Raw genomic sequence first — 23,557 nt, 5'->3', positions numbered from 1 at the left:
GAACAGGTCTAATACACTTGTCTCTCGGGCACAAGAAAAGTGCCTTATACATCCGGTAGGGATGTTTGGGTAGCTTGACTATACACTGAGTGTTAGGTGTGATTGTGAGATCATTTTTATTTTGTTAGGAGTGCTAATGTCACTGTGGTACGTGAAAGAAGGTCCTTGTTCCTTCAGAGATGCAAGCTGAAGAATTTTATGTGAAGGGGTTCAGCAAAAATACAAATAAATAACAAGCAAATACGTCAAAATGTTAACAATGGTTGAATCCAGGCCCTGGATGTAAGGGTGCTCACAAAATGTTCTGCCTCTACGTCTGTACATTTGAAATTTTTCCCAATAAAAAGTTTTCTAGGGACGCCTGGGTGGCTCAGTTGGTTGGGCGACTGCCTTCAGCTCAAGTCATGATCCCGGAGTCCCGGGATCAAGTCCTGCTTGGGGCGCCCAGATCTGCAAGGAGTCTGCTTCTCCCTCTGACCTCCTTCCCTCTCATGCTCTCTCTCACCCTCTCTCTCTGTCAAATAAATAAATAAAATCTTTAAAAAAAAAAAAAAGTTTTCTACAAAGTGAATTGATTTGATTTGCCTGGACCCCATTCTCATCTACCAGACCGGGGGTGTGCTTTTTCGTCCCTGTGGGCTGCTATACCAACATACCCCAGAATGGATGGCGTATCGACAACAGAAATTTACTGCTCATAGTTCTGGAGGCTGGAAGCCTGAGAAGTCAGGGTGAGAGCTAGTGAGAGCTCTCTTCCTGGTTCACAGCTGGGACCTGCTTGCTGCATCCTCCCACAACAGAGGAAGCTAGGGATCTTTTTGGAACCTCTTTCAGAAGGCATTAATCGCACCCTCCTGGCTGAAGCACTTTCCCAAAGTCCCACCTCCTAATACCATCACACTGGGCATTAGGACTTCGATATATGAATTTGGGGATGGGACACAAACATTCAGGTCATAGCAGGGTATCAGCGGGAGAAGCCCCAACCCCAGTGGCATCCAGCAGAAGACACAGTTCTGTGCTCTGTGGCTGGGGAGTCCCCAGCAGGCCCTTTCGAATCCAGGACTCTGGAAGGAAATTGCTCTTGGCTTCAACACACCTTCCAGCAAGTCAAATGAAGTTTGTTTTTATTGTTTGTTTGTTTTTTAAAGTTTTTTTTTTTTTTTGACAGAGAGAGAGAGAGTGTGTGTGTGGGTGGGTGTGAGTGAGAGAGAGAGAGAGAGAGAGAGAGAGGGAACACAAGCAGGGGGAGTGAGAGAGGGAGAAGCAGGCTCTCCACTGAGCACAGAGCAAGACGAGGGGCTCCATCCCAGGACCCTGGGATCACGACCTGAGCCGAAGGCAGATGCTTAATGTCTGAGCCACTCAGGCACCCCCAAATGAGGTTTGTTGACCCCACAGACCTTGAAGAGGAAGAAGGGTGTGCTTGTTTCTGTGAGCTGATTTGAGAAATGCAGACAGAAGGGGCCGTGTTTTGCGTGACCAAGTCAATGTGCTAAGACAGAGTTGAGTCAAGAGAAGGGAGGCACAGGGCAGGCTACAGCTCTTGGGAAACACGCTCACAGCAGGGCAGCCAGCAGTTACCAATAATTTACGGAGCCAGTCACTCGACTATGTGCAGGACAGTAAGTACTAGCAACTCTATATCCAAGAAAGTTTCCACTTTTTAAAGCGCGGGAATGAAGGGACTGCTTCACACCATAATCTACTAGAGGTTTCTGCTTCCATTTTGTAGGTAAGAGCCCCAGGGAATCCCTGACAAGCCCCCTGCCGGCTTCCAAGGTCTACAACAAGCCAGAGTGCCTCTCCTGGGATGGTTATTTGTCCCAGAAAGCCCTCAACAAAATCCCCCTCCGCCCTGGCTCGGCTTCTGTCTTGCCTTCCTTACTCTGAGAAAGTCCCTTAATTAGAGCTAAAATACTGTTAACAAAGTCCAGCGGTTCCTTTACCTCTCCGATCTGAACACGCTTCTTACTGCCCCCAAATGCCCATGATACAGCCGTGAAGCAACCTGAAAGGAAGGGAGACAAGGTTCCCCCCAAACCCCTGAAGGGCTACGTGTCCAGTGTCTGCAGGAACCTCCTCACCTTGCCAACTGGCTTGCGGAGCTTGGAGCGGGACGTCGTGGGCTGCAGTCCCGGCGCCAACCCAGCTGGCCCTCGGGGTAACTCCTCCCGCACCTCATCTCCTATCCCGCCCTGGCCTCTCCCGGCATGGCCTGGGTTTGAAAACAACACATCTGCCTTTTCACAGTCAAAGCCACGCAACCCTGACTGGCGATGTCGTCGATTTCTCCAACTCCCAGAACGCGCAAAGCAAGCCTAGGCTAACAACGACCATCCCGGGACCCGCGGAGCAGCTGGGGGTCGAGAGTCCTGGGTGCCGTCCTCTGCAGAGGTCTGCGAGAGCTGTCCCCCCCCCCCCCGGGGACCCCGAGGTGGCACTGACCGGGGCGCACTCCCAGATGGCCAAGCCGCGACCTTCGGCTGCAAAGAGCCCATTGCCAAGCTCCTCGCCCTGCGCTGGGCGGGCCGGCTGGAGGCCGGGGCGGGGCTGGCGGCAGAGCTTTAAGAGGGCTCCGGCCTGCAGAAGCGGAGCCTGTGAGGGGGGACCCTAGCGATGGAGACCGCCCGGGACTACGCCGGAGCCCTCATCAGGCGAGTGCGGCGCGAGCCCGGCTCAGGGCCACGCCTGAGCGTCCCCCCGCGCCCCCACGTCCCCCCGCGCCCCGTATCCCTCTGAGCGCCACATCCCCCTGGGCCCCTTGTCCCCTCTGCGCCCCGCATCGCCTTGCATTTCAAGCACCCCGCATCCCGGAGCGTCCCGCGCCCCTGCGCCCGTGCACTCTGAGTCCCACCGGCGCCCTGTGTCCCCCCCACTCCCGGGGCGTTCTGCTGCCCCCTGTGCCTGGCATCTCCGTGAGCCCCTCGGCTCGCCTGCACCCGGGGTCCCCCGGCACCCCTGCGCCCCACGACTCAGAACTCCCGGAGGCAGCGTCCCAGCCCACGCACCCAGCCTCACCTCTGGTGCCCACGCCTTTCGGGCAGCGCGGGCGGGCAAAGCCCGAGCCGGCCGCAGGGCTCCTTCCCCTCCTCCAGCTGGCTGCAAGTGCCAGGTGTGGCGCTCCCGAGCTGCGCGGGCATCCACGGAACAGGTGACAGTGGTGAACGCGGGAATGGCTGAATTTCTTGCTGGTGCTGCAGCCGCCCGTGCAGATCCTCGAGGGCCCAGTCCCGGGAAACCCGGGCAACGCCTTCACGGTGCGCCGGGACAGGACTTCTGGGTACCTCGGGATCGCAGCGGGAGCTGGGGCCCTGGTGGGACACTCGGCGGCTTTGGGATGGTCCAGGCTTACCCCTAAAGATGAGGGAGGGCTCTGAGCTCCAAGAGGAGGGTGGGTTGGGCTCTGAGCTCCAAGAGGAGGGTGGACTGAGCCGAGAGCACCCCTTGGGCTTAGAATGCGCCGTGACCCCTGCTTGATGAATCCACCCGGACTTGAAAGGATGTGTTTGGAGGGAAGCGCTCCCCTTCTCGCCTTATCTGAGAGTGCCCTCGCTGCCCTCGGAGGGACCAGCCCCCCCCCCCCCCCAGAAGCCTTCGGAGTCCTCGCCTGCTCTCCCGGGGCTTTGCCACCCGCTGGTGGGGGTGGGGGTTTAAAGTCAGCGCAGCACTTCCCAGTACCCCAACCCAGCTTCTGTTCATCTTCATACTGATGTAGGAAAGAACGTTAGAGTTCCAAACCTACTGCCTAGAAAGAATTCTTGAGAGGTCTTTGATGCAAAAAGTTGATTTTATTAAAGCAGGGGGACAGGACCCGTGGGCAGAAATAGCTGCACTAGGTCACAAGGAGTAGCTCATTATATACTTTCAAGTGGGGAGGGGTTTAGGGATGGTGGGGGCCTTCCAGGTGTTTTGGAAACAAGGTGTCCTGGATCTCTAGGGGACTAGGATCTATTATTATTATCTACTATTATTAGGAAAGGTCCTTTATTACTGTTTAGTAGAAACTCTGTCCTGAGACCCTTCAGATGTTAATGGGTGGGTCATATACTTGGGGGATGATTGCCAGCATGTATCTTGTGGGGTAGATCTAAAGGAAGTTCCCAAAGAAATTTTTGTATGTTAAAGTAGACTTATAGGAGCCTAGGGGAGGAGAGGGGAGGAAGGGGGGTTGGGCTAGGATTGTCTTTTGCCCTTAGCAAAGCATTAACATTCAGTCAGTTGAGTCCCTAGAGGAATGTCACTCTGCCTGTTTTAAAGGCTTGTCAGTGAGCTGTGGGTAGTAAGGAAACTTAATAATGTCTCTTCTGGAAACTTAATGTCTCTTCTGTTTTTGTTTCCAACTTCAATATCTGACATCCCCTATCCTGTCCTTGTTAATAAAATCCAAATATTGTATGGAAGTAATTTTTAAGTATAGATTAATGGAAGGGATAGTGCTTCTTTGAAGATCTTTGAAGTGCTTCAAAAAGGGTAGAGAAGCCCTTGAGTTCTTTAAAATGCATGTTTTCAAAGGTGACTGACCCCATTTGTAGGAAAGGGCAGAGGGACAGCGTAGGTTGTTGAAAGGAAAGGGTGACGGGGGAGAGCCACTTTGCAAAACCAGTGTGATCTATTGGGGGCTGAATTTGCTGTGTGCAACACTCAAGGTTAGAAAAAATAGCTTCCTAAATGCACATGTGGTCTGTCTAACTGTATTGGCTCTCTCTTTAAAAATAAACAAAAAAAATTAAAAAAAAAAAACAGAAGTCAAGTAGTGGGAACCAGGAAGGGGAGAAACAGACTTGTTTCATGCGTCTTCACTAATGCATGCAAGTATAAAGGTAAAGCCTTGGGTTTCTTTCTTTTTTGTTCCTCTCTTTCCCCTCTTACAATTCCGCCCCAGGGGTAACACCTGTTGACAGTTTGGAGTGCAATTCTCAAATATGCAAACACACACATTCTGCAACTTCTTGGGAGCCCTGGGGAGGTGGCAGGCTGAGTTTTAAGGACCAGTAAGTAGGCACTAATTCCTCGCTGGTGTTGCCTGGAGCAGGAGATGCCTGCAAAATGAGGGCTGACCCTGCCCTTCTCCACCCTCCACCCCACCCCACCCCCCACCCCCGATTCCTACAACAGGATATCCAGATCCAAAATGCAGCAGTGTGAGGCTTCCACTGGGTCAAGTGTGTATGGAAGCCACTTGCTTGTAAAATGTTGGCAAATCAAAACATAAGGAAATGTCTACTCGAAGACACATTCCTTCTGAGCTTGGCAAAATCTAAAAGTAAGTGACCATTTGTTAGAGACACACTGTGCAGTTCTTTGAAAAAAAAAAAAAAAATCCACCTGCTTCCAAACTAAACTGGAAGAAAAACAATCCATACTACTTGTTGAAAGGAAAACACTTCTCTTCCCTGTCCTTTAGAACCATGTCCAGGCTGAAGACCCGTGTGAGTCACAGACAAGGTGATGGCCACATTTGTGAGTTACAGTCTTGCTGGATTTCTGTCTCCTACTTGTTCCTTCATTTTAACCTATAGATGGCCCTAACTCTCTCATTAGTAGATGACTGCATTCTGCCAAAGAAATAACGTAATCTACATACTCATCTTCTTTTAAGGTCAGCAATTCTAAAATCTTTTTTTTTTTTTTTATTTATTTATTTGATGGACAGAGATCACAAGTAGGCAGAGGGGCAGGCAGAGAGAGAGAGGAAGGGAAGCAGGCTCCCTGCCGAGCAGAAAGAAGCCCAATGGGGGCTTGATCCCAGGACCCTGGGATCATGACCTGAAGGCAGAGGCTTAACCCACTGAGCCACCCAGGTGCCCCAGCAATTCTAAAATCTTAATCCAGTCTTTCATTTGTTAATTGTCTGTGATCCCTCAAGGTCATAGTCATGGTGAAAGCAGCTTGAGGTCTCTTAACAGAGTTCTGGACATCAAGGATGCCAACACACCTGCGTGTGTTTTCATAGACAAAGCTCCTCAGCCTTGTGTCTGTCCGGGAGCGAGAGCGTTCCCACCAACCTTGAAGTTGTTACAGAGCCGATAGATACTATACTGTGTGCAAAATTGCTGTGTTTGTTGTTATTTGGTACATCTTTCCTTTGTTTGAACAAGGATCTCTAGGTTGTGGATAGTTGGCATTTCAGGACATATTTCACACCATCTTATTAGTGACCTAAGCAAGGAATTGCATTTTCTACAAGTAAATCTCCTTGGTTACTGACGCTTACACCTCCGTGGGTCTAAACTGTTATTTTAATAATATTTCAAAGTGTCGAAAGACTTCGTGGTCATACATACACTGAATCCTCTTACTGCATCAAGCATTTCAATAGGTTGGTCAAGGCCCAGATGAAAGCCGGCGCAGTACCTGTGGGGCCGCGGTGTCCGTGTGTGTAAGCCTGAAACGAGGCCCCTGTGCTGTTGGGATACTCCTCCAGCTGTGGCCATTGAGTTAGACCCTGACACTATCCCTACTGCTCACTCAGATCCAGCCAGACCTGATGACCGCTTTTCAATCCTGTCTATCTCTGCACTGCTGTATTGGACATCACCACTTCCCTCCCTAATGTCTTTGTTGTCACCGGACTTTGGTGGTAGTGCTCGTTGACTTGCCAACCCGTGTCTGTGCTTACTTACTCTCAGGTGGATTCTTCCTTTCCACCTAACAAGAAAACGTGGGGCCACTCAGACACCAAAACATTCATTTCACTCTGGGTGTTCCCTGGCGAGTCACTTACACGATCTGATAGGGCCACCTCATCACTGCTGACCCCAAAATGTTTCTTTCTGGGGGAGACTTTGTTCCCAGGCCTGCCGTTTTCCTCCTCCTTCTACTTTTGGAAGAAATGTAAGTCCACTGGGTGACATAAAAACATGTTTTTTTAATGCCCTGTGGGGCTGGCTTCCATTTCCTGGTGTAAAGCACACATCTGTCTGTCTCTGGCTCCTTGCTCTATTTGCCACCCTGTTCTAAGTTGAGCTTCCCCTGTTCCTTCAGGGAAAAGCACAGAGATTTCTCTGTTTTCCTCATTTCTGGGAGTTATGCCCCTTCCCAGTTTTTAAGAATGTTCTATGAAGTCTGACTTCTCTTTTTGTCTTGATTTCCCCGAAACAATTTGTTTCCTCGAACAACCTGTTTCCTGGTTTTTCTTTTCCTTTTAGTGAGCTGTTTCCTTCCTGCTTCATAGGCTTGTCTGCACTTTCCCAGGAATTAGAGGGTTACCGTGGGATGCTGGGTGGCTCAGTTGCTTAAGCGTCTGCCTTCAGTTCGGGGTGTGATCCTGGGATCAAGTCCCGCATTGGGCTCCTTGCTCCGCAGAGAGCCTGCTTCTCCCTCTGCCTGCTGCTTGCTCTCTCTGGCTCTTGTCTACTCTCTCTCACAAATAAATAAGTACAAAATTTTTTTTTTTTAAAGGCCATCTAGAGGGCACCTGGGGGCTCAGAGGGTTAAGCCTCTTCCTTCGGCTCAGGTCATGGTCTCAGGTCCTGGGATCGAGCCCAGCATCGAGCTCTCTGGTCATCAGGGAGCCTGCTTCCCTCCCCCCTCTCTGCCTGCCTCTCTGCCTACTTGTGATCTCCCTCTGTCTGTCAAATAAATAAATAAAATCTTAAAAAAAAAAAAAAGGGTCATCTGGGTGGCTCAGTCATTAAGTGCTTGCCTTCGGCTCAGATCATGATCCCAGGATCGTGGAATTGAGCACCCGTATCAGTCTCCCTGTTCAGCGGGAAGCCTGCCTCTCCCTCTCCCACTCCCCATGTTTGTGTTCCCTCTCTCACTCTCTCTCTCTCTCTCTCTGTCAAATAAATATATAAAATCTTAAAAAAAAAAAAAAAAGAGGGTGACTAACATGTGATGTATCTAATCCAAGGCTTCTCAGAGCTCCTATCTCGACTTTGATATATTAAGATGTTGAGGGGAGAATGGCAACACATTTAGACATTACGCTGATAGCCAGTGACCTAGATTTTCCTATTAGTAGGACCAGGAGTGAATTGGATCAGTAAGTTGCTTTGTTCAGTTAGCTATCTTAATTAACCCTGCTGCTCCTTTAGCTGGAACAAAGTAAATAATCCTACAATAATTGTTAAATCAGTTTAGTGTACATAAAATTCCATCTAACCCCTTTTTTTATTATCCATAAGAGAGTCCACAAGACTCTCTTATGGATAATAAAGAATAAAGATAATAAAAAATGGATAAAAAATATAAAATCCACAAGAGATTTTATATAATTCGATACATCAGATACTCCTCTTGTTCCTTAAAGGGAACAGCAGGATTTAATTTTCATGTCTCTGACGATTTTTTTAGGTGTGCTCCAATAATGAGCCACTTCCCGGTTAGGAAACGTAATGGGTAGGAAGAACATGGACTCTATACCCTTTTTTTTTTTTAAATTGAGGGTGGCTATCTTGAGGGCAGCGTGGAGAGGGAGGACCAGAAATCACTGCCAGCACTTACCTTGTCTGAAGTGAAAAGACAATAAGGACTCTGTATGATCAGCTACACTACGTCACCGGAGCACGGGTGCTCACTAAGGCGTGATTGCTTGCATCCAATGAGGAGGTGTAAGATCACAACTAACTAGGTCAAAGCTGTTTGTGCCCACAAGGTGTGCTATTGGCCTCTAGTGCCTGGACCTAAGATTCCAGGACATGAACTTTGTTCTCCCATTTCTCTGATCTTGTCTTAGCCTGTCTTTTACTCTGTGAATAGATTACATGCCAGCAGTAGGCTAGGGGCTGTGGGGAAGCCAAAAAATGGACACGCAGACCCTGGCCTCAGTGAGTACAGATTCTAGAAGGACTCCTGGTTCATAGCAATGAGTTCCTGCTTTGTGGGGAGAAGAGAGGCTCTTGCGGGAGAGAGTCCAGGGTGGCTCTGTCCCATAGGAGGGTTTTCACCATGTGGGGCAGACACCATGGTGCAAAGAATGGGAGCTGGACTCAAACCCCTGTCCTAGCACTTGCTAGCTCCGACCTTATTCATTTCTTAACCTCTTGAGCCTCCCTTTTGCTCATCTGACACATCTGTCTTGCCAAGTTGTTAAGTAATGCCCTAATGTGCCCAGTGTCAGGCACTGAGTGGAACTAGTATCTTTCTCTCCTCATAGGGACTTGGCCCCCAGAGTTGTAAGTTTCAGCCACCATATATAGGTTGCCGCCAAAGCCCAATCCTACATGTAAAGCATAATATGGAAAATCCCCACTGCCCAGTCCACCAGATCACCGGAGATGGGACTGTGAGTGGGTTCTCTGTAACGTCAGCTCAGCAGAATGTAGGCATCTTGTTCATGGGGTTGTGTAACCAAAGAACCTGGTGTAACTTCTTGTAATCAGGGCAAAAGTTCAGAGGCCGTCTGCTGGTCTCACTGCTGTGTCAGTTCAAGGCTTGATTCACTCGTCGGGTCTCTGCTCAGTCTAATGGGGCACCAAAGCCCCCTTGCAGTTGCCTCACTGGGAAGAGAAAATGCATGGACTCTACCAGCCTGGAAGGGAAAGGAGCTGTCTTTTCCAACCTTGAGAAAACACTCTGAGTCTCGGTTTTCCCATCTGAGAAATGGGGTGATGCTTTCCCTGTAAAGTTGTGATGACAATTAGTAGTATGTTAAGAGTTAACACAAGCTGGCCATAGCGAGTGCTTGAATGTGACCCGTGAGGACACACTAATGGATGCATCAAATCTGAGCTGACAGTCCAGGCCTGATTCCTAGAACACCAGCTGGTGTCAGGGCACAGGGATAAGGTGCTCGCTATTATGGAAACCTTGCTGAAACTAGCCGATCATGCTACGAGCATGAACTTAACCTGACAAATTTTGGACAAATTCTGAGAGCTGGCTCATTGCTATACTACCGGGTTTTCCTATAGAAGATAACTCGGTAAATCACTGAACTTTCACTACGTCCGTTTGTAGAGTTTCAAGTTAGACCACATACTATTTAAAACATATATTGTCTAGTGCTAGTCTAGGCATTATGGGAGATACAACAAAGAAGACTTTGTCCATAAGGAAATTCCAATCTGTTTGGGAAAATAAAGCACAGATAAATAAATAACAATACATGTGTAGCTATGAATGTATGTGTGTGTATATGTATAAAATAAAGTATTAATCCTAGGCAATAGGCATTCACAAAAAGTACAGAAGTCTCTAGAATTTTAGCCTTCATGGGGTTAATCTAGACAAAATACTATGTGTCAGAAAACGGTGACGTCCTCACTTTGTATCTTCTACAAGGTTACCCTAAAAAATAAAACCCTTTGTTTCTTTCTCCTGAATGTCACCAGATAAACTGTTTGTCCAAATTGTCAGCAGCTCTTTGAGCACCCGAAATTGGTAGGCACCGTTCAGGTTTGGGGAGAGCGAAACCATACATGCTGTTACCCCAGGGGCTGTGGAGATTAAATGAGGGCTTGTGTCACTTATCCCAGCACCTGACATGAGGCAAGACCTACCTGACATGTTCCTAACTTACGTTTCTATATTTTTTTTTTTTTTAAGATTTTATTTATTTATTTGAGAGAGAGAACATGAGCAGGGGGAGTTGGAGAGGAAGAAACAGACTCCCCATTGAGCAGGGAGCCCAATGCAGGGCCCAATCCCAGGACATGAACCAAAGGCAGACGCTTAACTGACTGAGCCACCCAGGCACCCTGTTTATATTCTTTTAAATAATTTCTTTACGGATATATTCCTAAATATAAAACAGCCCCTAGTGCTGGGTGGAAACTACACATTGCTAGACTGATCTCCAAAGAGACCGAAGCCGCGCCTAGTGCCACAGCAAGACTCTGTGTCCCCTCAGAGAGTTATTTTTAAATAAATTCTTGCGTGTTTGTTTAAAAGCATGCGGTAATGTGTCAAAGGTGGCTTTGCATTTCTTTAATCGCTATCGAAAGCCTCCTATGTCCCCAAATATGCAAACTTGTCTTATTCTTTGGTGTGCGGCATCTAGATAAACTCCATGAGGTCAAGCGCAGGCGGCTGGAGCCTAATCCCAGCTCTGGCTCCTCCCAGCTCTGGGGCAGCTCTCTGACCTGATTTCCCTCATCTGCAAGTTGAGAAAGGACCATATCACAGAGTTTTCTGAGGAGTAAGTGAGTTAATATTTACAAAGCAAATGTCAGTGTGCCTGGCCGGCTCAGTCAGTGGAGCCTGTAACTTTTGATCTCAAGGTTGTGGGTTTGAGTCCCCCATTGGGTGTAGAGATGACTTAAAAATAAAATCTTTAACAACAAAAGTGTTTGTTAAATAACTACCAAAGCTGTGAGATTCTCATTTATCCCCATCATTTATACACTATATATATATATATATGTAGAGAGAGAGAGAGTATTTGCTAGGTAACTAATATTTGATAATCAAGGGTTCGAGATTATTTTCTTCAGATAATTGACTTGACTTGGTTTTGTTATTTACTTTCCTTCTCCATGTTAGTTTTTTTAATAGTGAAACTTTGAATTAATTCTTTGTTTAATGTGGAGCTTACTCCAAAGTGTCATGTGACGTATGGCCCAAAGTTCTTTTCCTTCTTGTTATTCCAACCATAATTATTATAGTGTTCTGTTGTTCCTTGCTTATTCTTTTTTTTTTTTTAAGTTTTTGTTTATTTATTTCTTTGTCAGAAAGAGAGCACAGCAGGGGGAATGGCAGGTGGAGGGAGAAGCAGGCTCCCCACCGAGTAGGGAGCCCAAGGCGGAGCTTGATCCCAGGACCCTGAGATCATGACCTGAGCCGAAGACAGACACTTAACCAACTGAGCCACCCAGGCACCCCTATTCCTCATTTATTCTAAGTTAATTTCTACAAATGAGTTTATTGCTCTAGTGACCAATATCTGGCTTTTCCTTTCCTGACTTAGTCTTACTGTACAATAAGTAACTTTTCTGTGTGTGTGTGTGTGTGTGTGTGTGTGTGTGTGTACCTAATTCTTTTTTTGTTTTCCCAAAGATTTTTTATTTATTTATTTGACAGACAGAGATCACAAGCAGGCAGAGAGGCAGGCGGTGGGGGTGGAGGGGGAAGCGGGCTCCCCGCTGAGCAGAGAGGCGATAAGGGGCTTGACCCCAGGACCCCAGGATTATGACCCAAGCCCAAGGCAGAAGCTTTAAGCCACTGAGTCTCCCAGGCGCCCCTGTACCTAATTCTTTGACTCTGCTTGGCCACTGCATAGCCTCTGGAAATCTTTTTCTTTCCTTTTCTTTTTTTTTTAAGATTTTTTCAGCTGTAAAATCCACGTTTGCAGAATAGAATTCTTATTTCTTGTTTGAGTTTTCTTTCTCACATAGTTACTACAAGGACTTTTAGTGTTCTAGTAAAATGGGTGTAATAATATAATGGTTGTGTTTCTTTATGATATATCTATTACTCATTTGTTTTTTGGATGTCAGGATATATATGGATATATATATATATAATTTTCAATAATCCCTAATTATTGATTTTCTTTCTTTCAGATGCAAATTGAAAACTGTTTTAATTTTGTGTACTTCCAACCTCTCTATATGTTTCTTAAAGATTTTATTTATTTACTTCACAGAGAGAGAGATCACAAGTAGGCAGAGAGGCAGGCAGAGAGAGAGGAAGGGAAGCAGGCTCCCCACGGAGCAGAGAGCCCAACTCGGGGCTCGATCCCAGGACCCTGAGATCATGACCTGTACCGAAGGCAGAGGATTAACCCACTGAGCCACCCAGACACCCCACAAACCTCTTTTTAAAGACTCTTTTGAAGGTTACATCTAAGATATTTTTACTTTTCTCCTCCATTTCCAGGCCCCTGAGGTTTATGGGATCACAGACCAAGAGAGTCCTACTAACCCCCCTGATGCACTCGGCTCGCCCTTTCCGGGTCTCCAACCACGACAGAAGCAGCCGGCGAGGGGTGATGGCCAACAGTCTGAAGGACCTTCTCAGCAAGGTGTGAGGAGGCACAGTGCCTCCCCTGACTGCTCACGGAGGCCCCCTGACTGCACACGGGGCTCTGGTCTTGGGTACTAAGCCAGTGCAGAAACAGAAAGGTCGTGGCCTCAGAGACCCTAAGAGGAGAAGAAAAGAATGAAAGGGAACATTGACACTTCTCTGGACCATACAAGACTTAGCTGCAGAAACAAAGGCCTTAAAACTGATAATGTAACCAGACTTCGTTGACAAGGGAGAATACAGGGAAGCAGCGGGCTTTGGAAATCTGTTTTTGGTTATAAGTCCCAGGAAAGAATAGTCTTTAATCTAAAACAGTGTCCTAGATCACCAAAAAAGGAAGAATCCGGAGTCTGTGGAGTTGGGTTATGGAGGCATAACCCAGACAAAGACACCCATGGAAATAAATGAGCATCCCCCACCCAGACCTAATAGCAAGAGAGATGGCATTCTATTGTATTGCTGCCTTATTCATTTTATTTGCCAAAATCAGTAATTATAGAAGCTGTATGACTCAATGTCTTCATTTGTCTCATGTCATTGAAATCTCTGAAAAAGAGAGATCCATTAGAAACCTGAAATTTGGGGCGCCTGGGTGGCTCAGTGGGTTAAAGCCTCTGCCTTCAGCTCAGGTCATGATCTCAGGGTCCTGGGATCGAGCCCCGCATCGGGTTCTCTGCTCAGCAGGGAACCTGCTTCCTCCTCTCTCTCTCTCTGCCTGCTGCTCTGCCTACTTGTGATCTGTCTGTCAAATAAATAAATAAAAATATTTAAAAAAAGAAAGAAAGAAACCAGAAATTCTGGCGATTCACAGACCTGTACCCCTGGGGCTAATAATACATTATATGTTAATTTAAAAAATAAAAAATTAAAAAAAAAGAAACCTGAAATTCCCTTTTTCCAGGCAAAGACCAAGTCCTACACCCCCGTTAAGATCTTTGCCATTGAAATTTTAGCAAGATCAGACAGGACTTTGGAAACTATAACTTAAAGAGTGGCTCTGAGGGCTCAAAACAGAATCTCCTGCTTTCTTCCATGTCTCTGATACGTTGCCAGTGCAGACCCTGGAAGCCTTGGTTATCACCAGTGGACTGGTCAGTTTGGTGCTGGAGGAAGATGGGACCGTGGTGGATACGGAAGAGTTCTTTCAGACCTTAGAAGACAACACGCATTTCATGATCTTGGAGAAAGGGCAGAAGTGGACACCAGTAAGTAAAACACTTATCTGAACAGCTACTGGGTAGACTTTTACCCACAAAACGTGTTCCCTGGTTTGGTGCTGACTTGCCCTCTTTCTAAATATATACTTTGTTTCCCCTAATAACCAGATCTGCAACCCTCAACCGGTTGCTTCAAAGTATTTCTAGGAAATTTAGCATCTTAATGGGCCTGAGCTATATGATTTAAAGCAAATCATTTTTTAAAATTTAAGCTCAATTAATTAACATATAGTGTATTATTAGTTTCAGAGGCAGAGTTCAATGATTTATCAGTCGTATATAACACCAGTGCTCATTACATCACGTGCCCTTCTTAACGCCCATCACCCAGTTACCCCAACCCCCACCCACGTCTCCTCCAGCAGCCCTCAATTTGTTTCCTATGATTAAGAATCTCTTAGGATTTATCTCCCTCACTGATTTTATCTTATTTTTCCCTTCCTTTCCTATGATCCTCTGTTTTGTTTCTTAAATTCCACATATGAGTGAGATCATATGATAATTGTCTTTCTCTGACTGACTTCTTTTGCTCAGCGTAATACCCTCTAGTTCTTTCCACCTCGTTGCAAATGACAAGATTTCATTTTTGATGGCTGTATAGCATTCCACTGTATATCTCTAGCACATCTTTTTTATTCATTCATCTGTTGATGGATACCCAGGCTCCTCCCATAGTTTGGCTCTTGTGGACATTGCTGTTATAAACATTGGGGTGAGGTGCCCCTTCCGATTACTACATTTGTATCTTTGGGGTAAATACCCAGTAGTGCAATTGCTGGGTTGCAGGGTAGCTCTATTTTCAACTTTTTGAGGAACCTCGATACTGTTCTCCAGAGTGGCTGCACCAGCTTTAAAGCAAATAATTCTGAGGAACAGGTTTAGGCCAATAAGTAGCTATAGATCCTGTTAAAGTACACAAATGTGACCCAGTGACCATTCCTTTAGCCAATGCAGTTGAGTAGGGATGTGTGTGTGTGTGTGTGTATGTGTATGTGTGTGTGTGTGTGTGTGTGTGTGTGAATGTATGGTGAGTTAGAAAGGTAAAAAAGTTGAATAAAGGTTTCCATATCCAGGAAAACTACAGATTATATATCTCTTGGATCCTACTATAAAACTCCCAAAAGTGTAAAGAAAAATATTAAAACATATTTTATATGCTTACTGACCTTCAACAAAGGAAAATCCTCAGAGGCCAAAACTTTTATGGGAGCCAGAATCTAGAGAAGCAGTTTACCTGTGAGCGTCTCAATGTGCCCATCCACTCACCGCAGTGACTGAGGGCTGCAGTCTCGACAGGTGCCGGCAGGACAGGAGACAAAGCTTTGGGCTGACACAGGGTAAGGGGCCAGATTAGAGATGCCCACATAAAGAAGAGAATCTTAGTCTCTCCTAAGAATCCATGAATACAAGCTGCCCTCATGAGGTTTTAAAGACTCTTGATTCCAAAAACATCCAAGCCGAGAGTTTAGTTTCCAGAGCCCTGGGGAAGGAAGCATCAATAAAAGGAGTATATTCATTGAGTTTTCTTTGCTCATCTGGTCCCTCCATCCAGCCCCAGAGTCCAGGGGTTGATTGGGTCCCCATGTAACCAGTAGGAGCAAATAGGCTCAGAATGAGCATTGATCTGGGTATCAGAGAGTTTCCATTCCTAAAATTCCAACAAATGTGAGTTCACAGTCAAATCATAGGATGTAAGGACTTAAGGCATTTATGTAAGAGTAAGCAGAAATAATGAAGTCAGACCTCCAAAGACCTCAATGTTGGAATCCTCAGGCAGAGTATAAAATAAGTGTATTTTGGGCTCCTGGGTAGCTCAGTCAGTTAAGCATCTGCCTTCGGCTCTTCTTGTGATCCCAGGGCCCTGGGATTGAGCCCTGTGTTGGACTCCCTATTCCTCCCTCTCCCTCTGCCTGCTGCTCCCCCTGCTTGTACACGCTCCCCCACCTCTGTCAAATAAATAATAAATTTAAAAAATAAGTGTATTTAAAACATCCAAAACTAATCAAAAGTAAGAAGGGACAAGAGGTAATCAGGACTAGGTAGACTTGAAAGACTCAAATAGAATTTCTGGAAATGCAATTGAAGTCAATGGAGACAGCAGCACTGAAGATATGACTTAAGACGGTTCTGTGAGGCAGCACAAGAACGCAGAGGTGAAAACCATTAAGGAAGTTGGAGACAGGACTGAGAGGGTCTCAGAGATATTTGACATTCTTAGGGTATTTTTTTTTTAACAAGACAATGCATAAATTACTTTTCAAATGACACATTTCATTAAGAGTTTTGTTCATCAAAAGATACTATAAAGTATGTAAAGCAATAAGCCCCAAGTGGACAGAAGGTGTTTTCAACATAATCCAACAAAGGATTAGTATTTGATAAATTTAGGAATGTCCCAGAAATCAGTTATGGAAACAATGAACGATCTGGTAGAAAAATGGGCAAAAAACAGGGACCGGTATCTGCAGAATGGACAATAAAATCTAGGGAAAAAATCTTCAACCTCATTGGTGATTAGGAAAACATAAGTTAAGACCATAATAGGATACTGTTTTATACCGTTAGATTTGGTATTCTGAGGCTTTTCCAATTTTTTAAGCTATGGAGCAATGAACCCTTTCCATTCCCACCAGCAGTTGTCTAAAACGGTGTCCCTTTATCCCATAGAACTGAAGTACCACCTACGACCCCGGCAGTCCTCTCCTAGACATACACCCCGCACACAGACCCCCAGCCATGGGCTTCTATGTCAGTACACACAAACTAATACTCTAGGATCTCTTCATCTAATGGAATAGTATTCAGCTGTGACAATACAGGATGTACAGCTCCAGGCATCTCGACGGATAAAGCTCATCACCTCTGTTCAGTGAAAATATCAGAATAATCCATTAAGCAAGGGATCTTCAAACTTTTTGACCTCAGAACCCCTTTACACTCTTCAGAATGAATGATGACCCCCAATAGCTTTTGTTTATGTGGATTTCAGTAGAACTGTAGATCTCCATCAAACAGAGGTTCTCAACGGGGCGGGGGGGGGGCAATCTTACCCCTTGAGAGGCATTTGGCTATATTCAAAGATATTGTTGTGGCCACAACTGGGGTGGGAGGGTTACTGCAGGATTGGAAGAGCATAGGGTGAATTAGACAAATCTTTTAAAAGGCCATCTTGGGCCTTTTTGTTGGAGAAAGATGTTGTGGGCAGAATAATGGCCTCCTGAGATGCCCACAGCCTAACCCTTGGAGTCCGTGAAGGTGTTACTGTACTTGGCAAATGGACCTAGCGGGTGTGGATAAGTTAAGGCTCTTGAGCTGGGGAGATGGGCCTGGGTAACCTGGGGACCAGTATCATCGCAGCATCCTTACAGAGGGACAGGAGGGTCAGAGTGAGGGCCAGATGCAGGGAACTAGGAGGGGAGAGGTGAACAGTCAAGGAACGAGGGCACATTCAGAACCTGGAGAAGGCGAGGGTGTCCCTGTCTCCCCAAGAAGCTTCCAGAAGGAACAGCCCTGCCAGCTCACTAGACTGCTGACCTCCAGATTGTTCTGGTCTAAGTCTCCGTTGTTTCAAGCCACTGAGTTTGTGGTCATTTGTTACAAGAGCAACAGGAAACTAGCTCAGAAGGGAAGGGCAGTTTTTCTGTTTGTTTTTATAACAGACACTGCGGGAGTACGCCCTCAGCTTGGGTGGGCGCCGGGAGACTGAGCCAGAGAGCAGGGCGCTGAGAGGCTGTGGGTGCAAATAATCCTTTGAGGTGGTGTGTCCAAGGGGGCAGGAGATCTCGCAGTCCCCAACGGCCTGCTTGACAAGTGACTTGGGACCTGTGTCATCTCTTGACTTGTTCAACCTTCTTCCCTCCAGTGGAAATGAGCACCTCCAAGCTGATTATAAGAGCCTACCCACCTTGTAGGTGTGTATTTTTTCCCAAATCAGTGAAGCCAATTGTATTTAACTCCAACAAGAACAGCCCCCAAGAAATAGCCACCAGGGGTCGCCCGTCCTCAGTCTGAGCCTGTGGAGGCCTGGGAGGGAGCGGAAGGACCAGGCTGCCTGGCGATCCTTTCTTCTTCCTTAGCCAGCAGGTCAGAGAAGTCCTTGTCACCGTGGAGCTTGTGAGGGCTGATTTTGATTTAAGACCAAAACTTAAGGAAGACATTTAGGGGGAATAAGATACAAACTTCTATATATCAGAAAGGAACATGAAGCAGTGAGAAAGAACAGAGGCCGGATTTTAGGTAAAACCCTCCTTCTCATTCCATAATCTTTTTTTTTTTTTTAAGATTTTTATTTATTTATTTGACAGAGAGCGAGCACAAGCGGGGGGAGCAGCAGGCAGAGGCAGAGGGAGAAGCAGATTCCCAAATAAGCAAGGAGCCCCATGTGGGACTTGATCCCAGAACACTGGGATCATGACCTGAGCTGAAGGCAGATGCTTAACCCACTGAGCCACCTGTGTGCCCCTCATTGTATAATCTTAATTCTTTTTTAAAAGATTTTATTTATTTATTTGACAGGCAGAGATCACAAGTAGGCAGAGAGGCAGGCAGAGGTGGGGGTGGGGGGGAAGCAGGCTCCCCGCTGAGCAGAGAGCCCGATGTGGGGCTCGATCCCAAGACCCTGGGATCATGTCCCGAGCCAAAGGCAGAGGCTTTAACCCACTGAGCCACCCAGGTGCCCCTATAATCTTAATTTTTAAAAAAATATGTTTCCTAGGAGTGCCTGGGTAGCTCAGTTAGTTAAGAATCCCACTCTTGGGTGGGAGGTTGAGGAACAAGGTGGTGGGTAATAGGGAGGGCACGTACTGCATGGAGCACTGGGTGTGATGCCAAAACAATGAACACTGTTATGCTGTAAATAAACAAATAAAAACAAAAACTAAATAAATAAATAAATAAATAAAAGAGAAAAAAAAAAAGAATCCCACTCTTGATCTCAGCTCAGGTCCTGAACTCGGGGTCATGAGTTCAAGTCCCCATTGGGCTCCACACTACTTAAGAAATAATAATAATAGTGTTTCCTAAATGCTGGACAGTTAATACTGCCTAAATAAGCAGCTGGATCCCTTGTGCATTAAACAACTTGTTGTGTATGTCCTGAGTGGGAGGAGAGAAGAGTGGTTCCACCAAGAAGTAGGTACTTCTGGGGAATTCGTTTTTACCTTCACCTAGAGTCTTTGTTGTCATTGGTGAATGACAACCCCCTTCCTTAAGTTTTGGTCTCCCAACCCCCAAGGTTCCTGAAACATAGTAACTGGATTGATTGTGTACTTTTGAATCCTGGATCCTGCAGATCCCTGCATGGAGCCAGTCCTAGGGAGAGTTGCCCTTGGCACAGTGTTGATCCGTTCTTGCTGTTTGCAAAGCTTTCTGTGGGGAAGACTTTCCAGGGCTCTTTGTAAACCTGGGGACTGACAAAGGTCTCTGGCTTTCTCCCCTGACCTGAAGGGTCTACTGATGTTTCACGAGGACCTCCATGGCAATTGGAACCAGACAGCTTTCCTTGTCCCCAGGAGGTCCGCATTCATCCCAGGCAGTGACTAGAAAGCAGAGGCAGCCCTGGGAAGCTCTTGCCCTGCCCCTTGCTTAATTTTTTTTTTTTTTTAAGATTTTATTTATTTGTTTGACAGAGAGAGACACAGCAAGAGAGGGAACACAAGCGGGGGAGTGGGAGAGAGAGAAGCAGGCTTCCTCCGGAGCAAGGAGCCCGTTGCGGGGCTCGACCCCAGGACCCCAGGATCATGAGCTGAGCCGAAGGCAGAGGCTTCACGGACGGAGTTCCCCAGATGCCATGCCCCTTGCTTTAGTCACTTGATTCTAAAGCTTCCTGCCTGGCAGCCTCTTGTGAAATGGAAATAGCTGTCCACTCCTCTTTGAGCACACTGTGCTATACTCATGAGATCGTCCCTATCAATCAAGTCACCACGGGTGACCCTAAGGGACCAGGCCGCATATGCTCAGTACCTCATGTCAATAGCGCAGTCATCCTACAGTCCCGGCCCCAGAGCCAAACCACACTGACCCCGAGTCACTAAACTGTGAAAGTAGCTTAGGGAAGGATCATTTCTTACAGGTTAGGACACGGGAGCAGTGGGAGCATACTGATCTGCCAGAAACATGCCTCAAGTAATTAGCAGCTCAGTCACGAACAGATTTGAAGCCAGCAGAGTCAAGACGGGCAAAAACCTAGAATTATGGGATGCACACGTCACAGCTGGAGATGTTCCTGACGTCCCTCCCTCCCTCCTTGGTCCTAGGGTGGCAACTACGTCTCAGCTCGCCAGCAGCCAAAGAAAGCAGGGATAGCAAGGGTCACCTTCGATTTGTACAAGCTGAACCCCAAGGATGTCATTGGCTGCCTGAACGTGAAGGCCACTATGTATGAAATGTACTCGGTGTCCTACGACATCCGGTGTACAGGAGTCAAGGCCCTGCTGAGGTAACACTTCGGGGGACGGCTAGGGGTCTGGGAGCTGCATGGGCGTTGCCTGGGGGGGGTATGGGGAGACCGGTCCCCAGCTCACTGCTCTGCCCTGCCGTGCCCAGCCCCGTGGAGGCCCTGACCTGACCTTCACTAATTCATGTTGCCCTCTGGTAGTTTATGCCACAGACTTAAGTCAGGGGACAGAAAGCCTTGAGCCAAAAAAATTTTTTTTGTCCTTTCAGAGACCACTAAATACAACATGGAAACAAAAACTAAATAATACATATAGAGAAGAACCAAATTTCTTTAAAAAACGAGGGGTCGGTCTGAACACGTTCTGTGTATTCCCCAGGAATGCTTTGTGGTTGTGACCGGACAGCCCGTCCCCCCAAGCCCTGAACGGAGGGCCCCCTGCCCTCCCTCCCAGCCTTGCCTCTGAGCCGCCGGCTGTGGGACCTTTAACACGTAGCTTAACCTCTCTGAGCCTCAGTTCTAATGTCTTTAAAATGACAAGGCTACTTCCAGGTCCTTTATGATTGCATTGGCTCTAAACACACCTCCTTCTGTCTTCTAGTAAAGTCGGATTGATCCTGTAAATACCTAACTCCTGTGGAGGGACGGATGGAGGGGAGAGACTGACAGCGGCAGAAGGTCTTTGAAGCTAGTCTAAAAAGTTCCAGCACAGCCGCTCCGGGCAGGGGCCCCTGCTTCTCCAAGGGCACGGGCTCCTCTCCACAGGCCCCGTCATCCCTGAGCCCTGCTGCAGGACAGGAAATGCTCTGGAAATGAGGCTGGTGTCCCCTGATGAGCACAGAATTGGCTCCCGCAGTGGCTTCTGGGTGGCCTCTGTTTCCCACTCAGACCCATCAGGGGCCAAACCCCAGACAACTGTCGCTGTCCCCATGTTGAAACCTTGACTCCCAGGAGAGCTTCCTCCTCCCTCCTGAGATGGGAGAAAAGAGCTTGATTGTTTGATTTTTCTAAAGTGAGACAGGAGAGTTAATACCAACTTAGAAAAGTATAATGAGGAAAGTAAACCTCACCCCAAATCCTGCCTCCGCAAAATCTTTCTTGAGAGGCCTTCTTATCCCTGATTCTTACCATCTGAGATCTGATGGCCCCACAAGGAGCCACAGAAGTCATCAAGGTCCCCACATTGAAAGCATCACACCAGGGTCCTGTCATGGGACCCCAGGGGCCAGGGCTCTCCTGACCAGCATGGCTGACGTCCAGGCCTTGTGAAATGACAGACCTTTAAAACTGGAAAGAAATCCTTTTGCTTTAGACTCGCTAGAGAATAAGAATTTGAGTTAAAGCCGCTTTTTTAGCCTGGAATAATAGGAAGGCCAGGCTCAGCCTTAGGGCTGAGATGCCAGAACAGGGTCCAGGTGGGGTGTCCCAGCTCCCCTAAGCAATCTGCATCACAGGGTCACTCTCCGCCAGCCTGGCTTTTCCTTTCACCCCTGACTTGCCTGATTTTAATAACAAGCCCCCCATACCCACCCAAGGTGGCCCAGAGTAAGCAAGCAGCCAAAGGACAGGACATACCGTGCGCCTTCCCCGTGCTTCCTAATTACTGCACAACAGGCCACGTTAGGAAGTGGCTGGAGGAAAGGTGGTCCCAGGCCTCCTGCGTCAGCATCTGCCCATTAGCCAGCCCTGGGGGGCCGGGGGTGGTTCCCTAAAGCACCCACACGGGAGCAGGGTCTGCTCTGAGCCCATGTGTGGGGAGCGGTGAGGAGTCCTGCGCATTTGCCCCTGGCTGGCCCAGAACATCTGGCCTGATGTGTGCCCTTGTCCCCTTCGTTGCAGGAGCCTGCTGCGACTCGTGTCCCATGCCGCCCAGGTGACTGGACAGCTGCTCATCTACACCGGCTCATACATGCTCCAGCTGCTGGGTGACACGGAAGGGCCGGCTCCTCGCAGGTCACACTCCAGACGGGGGTTCATGTGTGGTTAGGGAGGCCAGCTGCAGGGACCCACCTGGCTCTTGACCCAAACATTCCCTCTCGAATGATGATTTTGAAGACGCTTCGGTTCTAAACCACACGCACTTGGACACCGCGGGCACCCGTGCTCGGGAGTGGTACCCAGGCTGGAAGAAGGAGCTGACGGCCCGCCCGTGAGATGGGGGCTGCCCAGGAGGATGTCCCGAAGGCAGGAGAGAGGAGGGGCCTCGGAGGGTGAGCAACACAAACAGGCGTCCAGCCTTTCAGCTCCTCTCCTCCTGCAATAAACCACTCCCAAGAGCTACTTTTCATACGGGTAATGCCTCCTTGTGCCTCTTTCGTGTTCCAAACAAGCAAAACTTCTATATATAAGCAAAATTCCACCAGAAGTGCTCTGCTAACAGAAATAATCACTTTTAAGTCTTGGGTAAACTAACGGGCTCAACCCCAGGACCCTGAGATCATGACCTGACACGAAGACAGACTCTTAACCGACTGAGCCACCCAGACGTCCCCGTGTTTTGTTTTGTTTTGCTTAAGTTATAGGTCCTGAATGAGCCCAAAAGGACCCAAAATCTTAAGAACCTGAAGTTCTGGAGGTCTTCATCCCATGCTTATAGCTTAAAAAAAATCACACAGAACTACTTGAAACCCAGACCTGATGACACATGGCACTAGTAGACTACGTCTTTGGTTCTTCATGTCACTGGGGTTATCAGCAGGGACCCCTGACCCAGGTGGCTGGGAGCCAAGGGGGTGGCTCTCACTGCAGGCAGTGCTAGGGACAGCCCTCAAGTGAGGTAGACAGGAATCTGTACTCCTCGATCTTGGTCCTGCTTCCCTCTGAGTTAGCATCCTCTTAGGGGGCCCTCCCCACATGAAAGTGAGATGCCAGCCCCCCTGAGCAGGAAATCCTGGGGCTACGTGGTCTCCAGGACCCAGGGGCAAGGGTGTGACATATGGGGCCACACACGGGGTTCAGCAGGCAGAGAGGGATAAGCCCAACCGCACAGATGGGGTCGGGGCAACGTCACTCCCCAGAGGAAATGGTGCCACTA

General features: G+C 47.6%; 1 protein-coding gene across 2 annotated transcripts; it reads left to right on the top strand.

The window, feature by feature from the left end:
- The first annotated feature begins 2,531 nt into the window (after positions 1-2,531).
- On the top strand, positions 2,532-22,929 carry CIDEA (cell death inducing DFFA like effector a). 2 transcript variants are annotated; one of them, XM_046025435.1, is made up of 6 exons: positions 2,638-2,657; positions 5,408-5,463; positions 12,766-12,910; positions 13,971-14,117; positions 20,384-20,565; positions 22,363-22,929. In XM_046025435.1, the coding sequence occupies exons 3-6, from the start codon at positions 12,779-12,781 to the stop codon at positions 22,508-22,510; spliced, it is 609 nt and encodes a 202-aa protein (XP_045881391.1). In that variant the 5' UTR covers positions 2,638-2,657; positions 5,408-5,463; positions 12,766-12,778; the 3' UTR covers positions 22,511-22,929. The 2 variants fall into 2 exon arrangements, with proteins under 2 accessions (XP_045881390.1, XP_045881391.1); XM_046025434.1 differs by lacking the exon at positions 5,408-5,463 and having other exon boundaries at positions 2,532-2,657; positions 22,363-22,928.
- The last annotated feature ends 628 nt before the right edge of the window (positions 22,930-23,557 follow it).

The sequence above is a fragment of the Meles meles genome, chromosome 12, assembly GCF_922984935.1.
Source record: "Meles meles chromosome 12, mMelMel3.1 paternal haplotype, whole genome shotgun sequence".
NCBI lineage: Eukaryota > Metazoa > Chordata > Mammalia > Carnivora > Mustelidae > Meles > Meles meles.
This window is presented reverse-complemented; position numbering and strand designations above follow the sequence as displayed.